The sequence below is a fragment of the Lepidochelys kempii genome, chromosome 6, assembly GCF_965140265.1.
Source record: "Lepidochelys kempii isolate rLepKem1 chromosome 6, rLepKem1.hap2, whole genome shotgun sequence".
Taxonomy (NCBI): Eukaryota; Metazoa; Chordata; order Testudines; family Cheloniidae; genus Lepidochelys; species Lepidochelys kempii.
This window is the reverse complement of record NC_133261.1, coordinates 116,536,120-116,548,221: the sequence shown is the minus strand read 5'-3', so window position 1 is coordinate 116,548,221 and position 12,102 is coordinate 116,536,120. Positions and strand designations below refer to the sequence as shown.

General features: G+C 47.1%; 2 protein-coding genes across 4 annotated transcripts in view; both read right to left on the bottom strand.

Moving 5' to 3' along the window:
* The window catches only part of CEP170B (centrosomal protein 170B), a 98,547-nt gene that overhangs the window by 40,390 nt on the left and 46,055 nt on the right, over window positions 1-12,102 (bottom strand). For all 3 annotated transcript variants that reach the window (XM_073349816.1, XM_073349817.1, XM_073349818.1), the window contains 3 exons: window positions 4,569-4,682; window positions 3,231-3,707; window positions 651-1,414 (listed from right to left, as the gene is read on the bottom strand). In XM_073349816.1, coding sequence (XP_073205917.1) covers window positions 651-1,414; window positions 3,231-3,707; window positions 4,569-4,682 — 1,355 coding nt within the window. The remainder of the gene's footprint in view (window positions 1-650; window positions 1,415-3,230; window positions 3,708-4,568; window positions 4,683-12,102) is intronic.
* Window positions 8,940-10,726, bottom strand: LOC140913433 (uncharacterized). The gene is made up of 2 exons (XM_073349819.1): window positions 10,119-10,726; window positions 8,940-9,535 (listed from the first exon to the last, which is right to left on the bottom strand). The coding sequence occupies exons 1-2, from the start codon at window positions 10,699-10,701 to the stop codon at window positions 9,015-9,017; spliced, it is 1,104 nt and encodes a 367-aa protein (XP_073205920.1). The 5' UTR covers window positions 10,702-10,726; the 3' UTR covers window positions 8,940-9,014.

Below are 12,102 nucleotides of genomic sequence, written 5' to 3'. Positions count from 1 at the left end.
CTGTTCCGTAAAGTTACTCATGCGAACAAATCTTTGCAGAATCGACCCCTTCATTATTTTGAGCATCATGTTGCCCTATGCTGGTACATTTGCAAGGCCATTCTTGTACCTTTGCATGTAAATCCTCTTTGCACACAAAGATATGAGTTGCTATAAAGTTCCCCTGCCCCTTTTCAGATGCGTTTTTAATGGATATTTTACCCCCATTTACGGTGCCTGTGTAACCCACTGGTGAGTGTGTGACAGGATCCTGCCTGTGCCGGCTCCACAGAGGACAGGAATCCCTTAGAGCTCACATCCAACTCACACCCTTTAGCTGAAGCCTTCGCAGCTCGTATTTTTGACTCGAGGGGTATGTCAACACTGCACGCGGCAGCGTCTCAGAGCCCAGTTCTACAGACAAGGCTACAGCACTAAAATGGATGTATAGACATTCAGGCTCAGGGTCTGAAGCCTAGGGAGGGGAGTGGGCTGTTTGACGCTCTAGCATAAGCCCATGGGCCCGAGTCTGTAGACCTGGGCTCTGAGATTAGCAGCTGCAGGCTGCCACTTTGCAGTGTACATGTACCCTAGAGGTCCCTGGGTCAATCCCTGGTTTGTCAGCCAACAGTGATCACATTTATAAGAGGTGTTCCCTGGAGTGATTTTACCTGATCGATCATTTTCCGAGCTTCTTCTACTTCTTTATCTTGTGACTCCGTCTCAATGGTGTATGTGCCCGTTTCACTTAAACTGTCCTCCTCATCATGCTTCCTAGCCTTGACCAATTTTGGGTCGGTAGGTGATGCGGTGACAGGGTCTGGTGCAGACGATATTACTACCCGTGGAGCCACTGGCATCTGCAGAGGTGCTGGCTTCTCAGCGCTTGGCTTTCCAGCTTGAGAGTTTTGCCTTAGAAACTCAGCAGCAAAATCCTGAGCAATTTTAGACTTCCTCCCAATGCTGCCGTAGTTCTTTGCAGACGGCCTTGAAGCAGAGGATGACGAGGAGCTGATCCGATCTTCTGTCTTCTCTCTCTTAAAGGAGCTGGATCTTTGTGTCCCCGAGGAGTTGCTAGCTGGCTTGCCTGCCTGGGCAGCCAGATGAGGAGGTGGCACTGGGCTACCAAGCTTCTCAGCGGGCATGGCAGCTTTGCGCTTTTCCACCTTGGTTTTCGGCACGGGATCCGTGTCGCTCTGAGAGGAGTGTGCGCTGTGCGTGAAGGACTGTGACCTCTTTTTACGAGGCGTGTCATCATCAAAGAACTCAATGACGAAGGCCTGCTGGTTATGCAGCATTTCCTGGGGGTCACGCTTGATCTGGCGCTGCAGCCTGGCTTGCTCAGCTGCATGGTCACTGCTGGTGGTCTCCTTTTCTGCTGTGGGTGCAACGGGGTCTTCGGAATCGCTTTGCGTCCCATCTTCATGTCTGTTACCTGCAAATGATTACACACAATTGAGTCCTACACTAACATTTCACTGTAACCCTAATAACCACCTCCCAGCACGGTCAATCCTCGATTTTTCTCTTTGTAAAGGAATAGTTCATAGTGGGCACGCTGCAAAAGACAGCTGTTTGATCTGGTGTTTAAAGAGAGCTGACGGTTTGTGTCCCAGAATGATGAAAGAGTGGGAAGTAGAGGAAGGGGTTGTAGGGAGCTGGCTGATGGAGTTCTTTTTTGAATACGGTTGGGGTTTTGCTTTTGTTGTTATTGTAAAATTAATTATGCGTCAGACAATCTAGAGCTTTTTATGTGCATCTTTTTTAATATTTAAATCAAAATAAATACATGTAATTATTTTACCATTCTGTGCAATTTCACTAGTCTCAAAGATTATCTTGTTTATGTATCTTTTGCTCCGGGACAAAAATTACCCTGCAGAGCAGGGGAAACAAAACAAGACAAAAGAAAAGCCCTGTGGATTGCATTCCACGGACTCAAACCAAGATGATCAAAGAGCAGCAGGCTGATGGAATTCATAGCTAAAGCGCCTCTGAACTTCTATTCTCTCTCCCCCTTAGGACTTGCAGGATTTTCATTTTTTCTGAAGGATTAAGGCCATAAAATTTCCAAACATTATGTATATGGCTTCCACATCATTTCTTCACCCTCCTGGCAAAGGTTAACTTGGTTATTTTATGGACGCTTCTTGCTCATTAAGCTCTGTTTTGCACCAACAGTGGTAACATTTTTAGTACAGAAGCTCTGTAACTTTTCATATCCCCCCCTCTGCATTTAACCAACAGGGAATCCAAGGCATCTCAGCCACTGGTGGACCTGAGAGCCCCCCTCCTTGACTTTATCAGGCAGGAGGATCACAGACTGTAGCTCCTCCAGCACTTGCAAGGCCTCCATGAGCAAACTGGTGGAAATTCACAAGGTGTTGCCTTTTCCCCATTTGACAGTGAATTGGGCTGATAGAGGTGGCCAAACTAGCTCACGTCAAATAGATCATGGGGGGAATTGTCAAAGACACAGATGGACATTAGATGCCCAACTGTCAGAGACTGCCAGTAGCAGTGGGACACTAAACTATTTCTGGCCTTTGAAAATCTTCCCCTCCTTTTCTGCAAGAGATGACAGAAAACACCTCACGGTGACAGACTCTTCCCAAAGGCAGGTGACCTGGATTCACCTGGAACTGTTAAACAGTGGGGGAGGGAGGTTCCAGATATGTTTCGGTTAAGGAAAAGAAACCTCTCTCACAGCCATGGCGCAGAATTTCAGTAACCTCTGTCCCCACACCTCAGACTCTGCCCCTAGAGCTCTGGCCCCCACCCCATGCCCTGCCACTGTCATGGGATTGTGACTGTCCACTCTATACCAAGGTCAAGGTCAACGTCATTCCTACCATGACAGGAGGCCAAGAGAAGAGATTAACTAACCGTTAAACCTGTTTCTAACCTGCCTTAACGGCATGATGAAAAACTTGAACATCTGAAATGGAAACTCTCTGTTTGAGATGAGTATGTCTGACGACTTGCCATGATAAAGCCGGGTGGACACCGGGTTAGAACATTCCACTGCCAGAATCACAAGTGGCATCTATGTCCAGCAGGTGGGCCGTCTGCCAGCTGAACTAGGCTTAGAAGTGTCGATAGTGATTATAAAAATACCTGTCACAGATAAGTGGTTCTTACCCTGTGAACTTTGAGCTGAGAAAAAGGGTAACATTTCCTCCCCCCGCTTACCTATGCTGTACTTGGAAGGCAAGAACATGGACTAGCCAGCATGAAAAACAACAGCTTACCTTTCAGTGTCCTCACATGAACCGGCAGATCACTCTTTGTACTGAACACATCATCTCCCGGAGACTGCCTTCTCATCAGACTTGGGTCATTCTGAACCAGCCAATCAGCCACCTTGCTCTCCGCTGACATCATCTCTGTGTGACCCGCATCCTTACTGAAGGGTCTTCTCTGTCTGAGTGAAAACTTAGTTACATGATCTTTTATCTTTATTTTACCAGGGGTACAGTCATCAAATTCAATGGTAAAAGAGGCATGGCTTTGCACAACGGGTGGCACCACAGCATCAATGTCCTTCGTCGGGATTTCGTGGACCTGCGTTTCAGGCAATTTTGCCAGCTGTTGGAACTCCTTCGTTGGGATTTCGAAATAACTAGGTTCTCTTCTGAATGCATACACAGACTGTTCCTGGGAATCTCTATAAGCAAGAACGTTACCATTGATCTCCCCTTCATGCTGGGATATCTCCTTCGTTCTTTCTACAGATACAAAAATATGGAAGAACACACCTTACTTACAGGCACCACAACACTGTTAGATTAAAAGCCTAAATTACCGGTACTGTAAAAGCCTAAATTACATGGTAACTGTATAGTCTGATTATTTGTATACCACCCTCATCGCTGTAGTACCTGAGAACCTCAGTAAGCAACGTGACTAACATCTGTTATGTGTAATTTTTTCTCTCTCTCACTCCCCAGAAGAAGAATTGTGTGTGCAGTGGAATATTTATTTGGGTAGGTTTTTTGTTTTATTTTGGGAGGTTGTTGGGTTGGCTCCCCTCTGAATTTGTAGTCTGCTCTGTGTTTATGTTAGAGAAGGCAGGATAATGAAGTGGACCTTGAACATGGAGCACAAGGTGGTGGGGTTTGGGATGGTCCTCAGGTTCCTTTGCGACTTTATTCCACAGTTAACAACTACAGCCAAGTTTATTCTCCAGTGTAATTTCTTAAGCCCATATCCTGCATGACCACATCAGCCTCTACTTAACTTTAGACACATAAGTGATTGACTACCTGCGGATGTGAAGCGGGGATCAGAGCTTGATTTCATAATGTATTAGTGTCCTCCATGATGTTAACAGAAATCAAGAGGGCCTGTTGGGGTAGTGTTCTTGGTATTTATTTATCTGGATTTAAAAGTGTATTACCCAGGCAACTTTCATTATTTGTCATTTCACACAATGTCAAGCAAACACACATTATTTTATATCCCCTTATTCCCATTTTGGGCAAATTTAAAGAGCACACAGAATTTTAGCCACTACAATTCTGAAGGAGGGTGTTGTGCAGCAGGAAATAAAAAGCAACAGTTTTCCCCCAAAAGACCATCTCCATTACCTGAATAATGTTCTTCTTGCCTTCTGTCCTCCTGCCTTTCTAGTTTGTTATTTGCATCATCTTCTCCCCACCATGAAGGCTGACCATAAAGGGGTGTGCGATAAGTAGCTGTCTCTGGCAAGGGAAAGCAAGAAGTTACCATGACAGCAAATATCAGTAGGCATTGGCTATCAGATTCATAAAGACAACAGAGTACAGAGTCTGCTAACAGGAAGGTGCAAGTGGACTGATGGAGTCTCAATGGCCTTTCTTATACTCATGCAGTTTTCCAGCATTTCACTACAAAATATCGTTGGCTCAAACTGCCAGTGTCTCCTCCCAATTTAGTTCAGACCCCAAGTTTGTTGGGTGAGGGGAGCAGGGAGAAAGAAAGAAGGGGCAAAAAAAAGGAGAGAAGTTGCAATGAACACTGTTTTCTCTTTTGGATTTTAAGTATTCCCTGCTGAGCTGCAAACCCAAACGGAAGCATTATATTATTGCCTAGAAATCAAAGAGTGACTCTACCATAATTCATTGTCCCAGCTGAGCAAAACGCAAAAAGCAAAATAAATGTGAAAAAAGTGAAATTTAAATTCTTCCAGATTTTCAACAGACATGGACATCTGAATGGGGGATTTAACCGTATCCCTTTAAACTTACAGTTCTCAATCCTGCAGTTCTACTGCATGCAAACCTGCAGGTGAAAATCGCTGGAGCTTTGTCTTTGACAGATTGCAGGACTGGGCTTAGTATGGAAATACAGAGTAGTAAAGGTGAAGGACGGTATAAATAAGAGGAGGTCTGCAGTAAAGGCCAAATCCTGCCTACAACCCCAATCCTGAACAACAGGATTGGGCTAGCAATCTCTTATGGTGACCTTTCACTGCAAAGTTAAGTGAGCTGTATTCAAGTTACTTCTCTTGCATGAGCTCAGCATGAGAGAGAGCAGCCACCCTGTGAAACGACACTCAAGCTGCTGCAAGATCCTGCATCTTCACCAGTGCTACCAGGGCACATCTCACGGTTCCTAGTGCTGGGAATACGCTGAGCCTCCTTACAAATCCTTTCTCAGTGTCCCGAGGGAGACCTTCTCTCCTCGCTAGGCACATGGGTGGAAGTGGCGTTAGTTCGGCAACTCTTTATATTTAAACCAGTTTCAGCTGGGCACACTCCAGATTTCTGTTAGCGACCTTCATTCCAACCCCTGAGCAATGACCTGTGCTGAATGTTGGTGCTGATCCAAGGGAAAGAGAAGACTGATACAGCGCACAGGTGGGAAGAAATCCTTTCCACCATTACTTTCCCAAGACTAGAGGGATAGAGGCAGAGGATCTTCTGTGCGGCCGCCACGCTACCTTCAGCCAACAAAGCCACAGAAAGTAACGTTGCTTGCCAAAGGCAACTCAAACTCATTATGGTCTGAGCACACTATACATCAAACTTCACTCCCTCATTCCCTCTCCAATGAAAAGCTGGATTGGCATTTATGAATTACAGAAGATGACTCTCAGGTTGATACATAAAATATTGTCATGAGCAAATCTGCACAACCTTGTTACGAGCCTGCAGAACGACTGTTTCTATAATCAGGGCCCCACTGCACTGGCCATCTGCCCTCCTGCCACACACATGCACACACAAAACAGAGAGATGGTCCCTGCCCCAAAGAGTGAACAAAACCTAGAGTTCTAGAGTTGCTGGGTAACACCATGTAACCCATATGATGCAAAGTACAACTCACACAACTCATAGTTACTTGGTAGCCACTTATGTCTACACTACGAAATTCGGTCGAATTTATAGAAGTAGGTTTTGTAGAAAGCCTTTTTATACAGTCGATTGTGTGTGTGTCCACACAAAATGCTCTAAGTGCATGTAGTCGGAGGAGTGTGTCCACAGTACAGAGGCAACCGTCAACTTCCGAAGCGTTGCACTGTGGGTAGCTATCCCACAGTTCCCGCAGTCTCCGCCGCCCATTTGAATTCTGGGTAGAAATCCCAGTGCCTGATGGGGTTAAACATTGTCACAGATGGTTCTAGGTACATATCGTCAGCCCCCGCTTCCCTCCCTCCTTCAGTGAAAGCAAGGGCAGACAATCATTTTGCACCTTTTTTCTTGAGTTACCCGTGCAGACACCATACCACGGCAAGCATGGAGCCCGCTCAGCTAATCATCACTGTATGTCTCCTGGGTGCTGGCAGATGCGGTACTGCATTGCTGCACGGCAACAGTTTATTGCCTTTTGGCAGCAGACAGTGCAGTATGACTGGTAGCCGTTGTCGACATAGTCCAGGGTGCTCTTTTAACCGACCTCAATGAGGTCAGGGGCGCCTGGGGAAACATGGGAGTGACTCAGCCAGGTCATTTCCCTTTTAAGTTTTGTCTCGTGTTGATTGAGTCCTACCGGCAGTGCACTGTCTTTTAATCAGCAGCCAGCAGAAGACGATGGCCAGCAGTCATACTGCATCATCTTCTGCCGAGCACCCAGGAGATGACGATGGTTAGCGGGCGTACTGCACAGTCTGCTGCCAGCAAGATGTATAAAGATAGATGAAGTGGCTCAAAACAAGATATAGACCAGATTTGTTTTGTATTCATTTTCTCCTCCCTCCCTCCTTCTGTGAAATCAACGGCCTGATAAACCCAGTTTTGAGTTCCATCCTTGAGGTTTGGAGTTCTATCCTTGAAGGGGCCATTCAGTTTCTCGCAAAGCCACCCCCTTTGTTGATTTTAATTCCCTGTAAGCCAACGCTGTAAGCCATGTCGTCAGTCGCCCCTCCTTCCGTCAGGGCAACGGCAGACAATCGTTCCGCGCCTTTTTTCTGTGCAGACGCCATACCACAGCAAGCATGGAGCCCACTCAGATCACTTTGGGAATTAGAAGCACATTAAACACCACGCGCATTATCCAGCAGTATATGCAGCACCAGAACCTGGCAAAGTGAAACTGGGTGAGTAGGCGATGTCAGCGCGGTGACGAGAGTGATGAGGACACGGAGACAGACTTCTCTCAAAGCACAGGCCCTGGCAATATGGCCATCATGGTGCTAATGGGCGAGGTTCATGCAGTGGAACACCGATTCTGGGCTCGGGAAACAAGCACAGTCTGGTTAGACCACATAGTGTTGCAGGTCTGGGATGATTCCCAGTGGCTGTGAAACTTTCGCATGCGTAAGGGCACTTTCATGGAACTTTGTGACTTGCTTTCCCCTGCCCTGAGGCGCAAGAATACCAAGATGAGAGCAGCCCTCACAGTTGAGAAACGAGTGGCAATAGCCCTGTGGAAGCTTGCAATGCCAGACAGCTACCCGTCAATTTGGAGTGGGCAAATCTACTGTGGGGGCTGCTGTGATGCAAGTAGCCAACACAATCAAAGATCTGCTGATATCAAGGGTAGTGACCCTGGGAAATGTGCAGGTCATAGTGGATGGCTTTGCTGCAATGGGATTCCCTAACTGTGGTGGGGCCATAGACGGAACCCATATCCCTATCTTGGCACCGGAGCACCAAGCCGCCGAGTACATAAACCACAAGGGGTACTTTTCAATAGTGCTGCAAGCTCTGGTGGATCACAAGGGACGTTTCACCGACATCAACGTGGGATGGCCGGGAAAGGTGCATGACGCTCACATCTTCTGGAACTCTGGTCTGTTTCAAAAGCTGCAGGAAGGGACTTTATTCCCAGACCAGAAAATAACCGTTGGGGATGTTGAAATGCCTATAGTTATCCTTGGGGACCCAGCCTATCCCTTAATGCCATGGCTCCTGAAGCCATACACAGGCAGCCTGGACAGTAGTCAGGAGCTGTTCAACTACAGGCTGAGCAAGTGCAGAATGGTGGTAGAATGTGCATTTGGACGTTTAAAGGCACGCTGGCGCAGTTTACTGCATCCGATGAAGTGAGCTGTAGCTCACGAAAGCTTATGCTCAAATAAATCGGTTAGTCTCTAAGGTGCCACAAGTCCTCCTTTTCTTTTTACTGACTCAGTTAGACCTCAGCAAAACCAATATTCCCACTGTTATTAGTGCTTGCTGTGCATTACACAATATCTGTGAGAGTAAGGGGGAGACGTTTATGGCGGGGTGGGAGGTTCAGGCAAATCGCCTGGCTGCTGGTTACGCACAGCCAGACACCAGGGCGGTTAGAAGAGCACAGGAGGGTGCGGTGCGCATCAGACAAGCTTTGAAGACCAGTTTCATGACTGGCCAGGCTGTGTGAAAGTTCTCTTTGTTTCTCCTTGATGAAACCCCCCGCCCCTTGGTTCACTCTACTTCCCTGTAAACTAACCACCCTCCCCTCCTCCCTTCGATCACTGCTGTCAGAGGCAATAAAGTCATTGTTGCTTCACATTCATGCATTCTTTATTCATTCATCACACAAATAGAGGGATAACTACCAAGGTAGCCCAGGAGGGATGGTGGAGGAGGGAAGGACAAGGCCACACAGCATTTTAAAAGTTTAAAACTTTAAAACTTATTGAATGCCAGCCTTCTGTTGCTTGGGCAATCCTCTGGGGTGGAGTGGCTGGGTGGCCGGAGGCCCCCCCCCCACGTTCTTGGGCGTCTGGGTGAGGAGGCTATGGAACTTGGGGAGGAGGGCGGTTGGTTACACAGGGGCTGTAGCAGCTGTCTGTGCTCCTGCTGACTTTCCTGCAGCTCCACCATACGCTGGAGCATATTAGTTTGATCCTCCAGCAGCCTCAGCATTGAGTCCTGCCTCCTCACATCATGCTGCCGCCACCTTTCAGCTTCAGCCCTCTCTTCAGCCCTCCACTTACTCTCTTCAGCCTGCCACCTCTCTTCCCGCTCATTTTGTGCTTTCCTGCACTCTGACATTGTCTGCCTCCACGCATTCGTCTGTGCTCTGTCAGTGTGGGAGCACAGCACGAGCTCAGAGAACATTTCATCGCGAGTGCGTTTTTTTCGCCTTCTGATCTTCGCTAGCCTCTGGGAAGGAGAAGATCCTGTGATCCTTGAAACACATGCAGCTGGTGGAGGAAAAAAAAAAAAGGGACAGTGGTATTTAAAAAGACACATTTTATAGAACAATGGCTACACTCTTTCACGGTAAACCTTGTTGTTAACATTACATACATAGCACATGTGCTTTCGTTCCAAGGTCGCATTTTGCCTCCCCCCAGGGCGTGGCTAGCCCCTCCACCCTCCCCGTGGCTAACAGTGGGGAACATTTCTGTTCAGCCACAGGCAAACAGCCCAGCAGGAATGGGCATCTCTGAATGTCCCCTTAAGAAAAGCACCCTATTTCAACCAGGTGACCATGAATGACATTACTCTCCTGAGGGTAAGACAGAGAGATAAAGAACGGATGTTGTTTGAACACCAGCAAACATACGCTGCAATGCTTTGTTCTACAATGATTCCTGAGTACGTGCTACTGGCCTGGAGTGGGAAAGTGTCCCACCATGGTGGGTGGAATAAGGCTGCCCTCCCCAGAAACCTTTTGCAAAGGCTTTGGGAGTACATCCAGGAGAGCCACGAATGCCAGGGCAAATTAATCATTAAACATGCTTGCTTTTAAACCGTGTATAGTATTTTAAAAGGTACACTCACCAGAGGTCCCTTCTCTGCCTGGCGGGTCCGGGAGGCAGCCTTGAGAGGGTTTGGGGGGTACTGGCTCCAGGTCCAGGGTGAGAAACAGTTCTTGGCTATGGGGAAAACCGATTTCTCCGCTTGCTTGTTGTGAGCTATCTACAACCTCATCATCATCATCATCTTCCTCGTCCCCAAAACCTGCTTCCGTGTTGCCTCCATCTCCATTGAAGGAGTCAAACAACACAGCTGGGGTAGTGGTGGCTGAACACCCTAAAATGGCATGCAGCTCATCATAGAAGCGGTATGTTTGGGGCTCGGACCCAGAGCGGCCATTCGCCGCTCTGGCTTTCTGGTAGGCTTGCCTCAGCTCCTTAAGTTTCACATGGCACTGCTTCGGGTCTCTGTTATGGCCTCTGGCCTTTATGCCCTGGGAGATTTTGACAAAGGTTTTGGCATTTCGAAAACTGGAACGGAGTTCTGATAGCACGGATTCCTCTCCCCATATAGCGATCAGATCCCGTACTTCCCGTTCGGTCCATGCTGGAGCTCTTTTGTGATTCTGGGACTCCATCATGGTCACCTCTGCTGATGAGCTCTGCATGGTCACCTGCAGCTTGCCACGCTGGTCAAACAGGAAACTGAAATTCAAAAGTTCGCGGGCCTTTTTCTGGTCAGTGCATCTGAGTTGAGAGTGCTGTCCAGAGAGGTCACAGTGGAGCACTCTGGGATAGCTCACGGAGGCCAATACCGTCTAATTGTGTCCACAGTACCCCAAATTCAACCCAGCAAGGCCGATTTCAGCGCTAATCCCCTTGTCAGGGGTGGAGTAAGAAAATCGATTTTAAGAGCCCTTTAAGTCGAAAACAAGGGCTTCGTCATGTGGATGGGTGCAGGGTTAAATCAATTTAACGCTGCTAAATTCGACCTCAACTCCTAGCATAGACCAGGGCTTAGCCTTTATAGGGCAGTAACCTCTACTCAGGCAGACATCTCCTGTGCTGGGATTCAATGAAGCACTATGCGATTTCAGGGATTCACTCAAATCGATCTCAGTGCAATATCAGGTCTTTGTTATGAGAAAATGATGGCTAATGGAACTGATCAAAAAGTTTAATTCAAAAACGCTGCCCCCATGAAATCTGGTACGCGGGGAAAAAACCCAAACATTTTCATGAACATAACCAGACTTTTCTAGAAATGTTCTCTATTCCCTTGCCCCGGGAAACGGTTACTGTTTATTATCATTCATTTTCCAGACGGTGTCTTGGCAATGCCAGTTTTGATTGGTCAGCTGAGTCACATGGTGCAAATTCCCCACTAAAGTTAATTGAGATCAGGGTCCTACAATGGGTCCCAGGTATTCAGGGCATTTTTTCATATATGTTTGCAAAACATTTAACTGATCCTGATTAGGGCCTCTGGATGCTACTGCAGTGTAAAGAGTAAAGATTATACCCCCCAGCTTGCCTGAGACAAGGTTTTCATTGCTTATTTAAAGAGGCATGTAAAATAACTTTCATTTGTCATTCTCAGCATGGTGAGGGACCAAGAGCGGGGATATCCCACACTTGGGATAGCAGATGTTCATAGTAATTTTGCAAGGATGCATATCTGTACTCTTTAGCCCCTCATACCTATGCATTAGATATTTCCAGCAATGACAGCTATCAGCATGTCCATTTTTGGACATATTTTAAATCGTGTCTTCTTCTGTCGCATCATATTCAAGTTACAGCTACCTAGACAGCCGTTACTTGACTTGTGCTTTAAAACCACACACTGAGCTGCCTGAAAGGAATCGTCGGATTGCCCCTGCACTGATCTATCCTGCCAGCTTCGTGTGGAAAGGGTGCGAATTAGTTTTTATTGCTATGGCAGCAACAGGATATACAGTTAAAAAGTATGCCTGAAGTAAGAGTTAACCCTCCGCTCCCCACAAACCTAACAACCACCACTTGGAATATTTTAGAAGAAATCTGACTGAGAAACTAATAAATCCAGA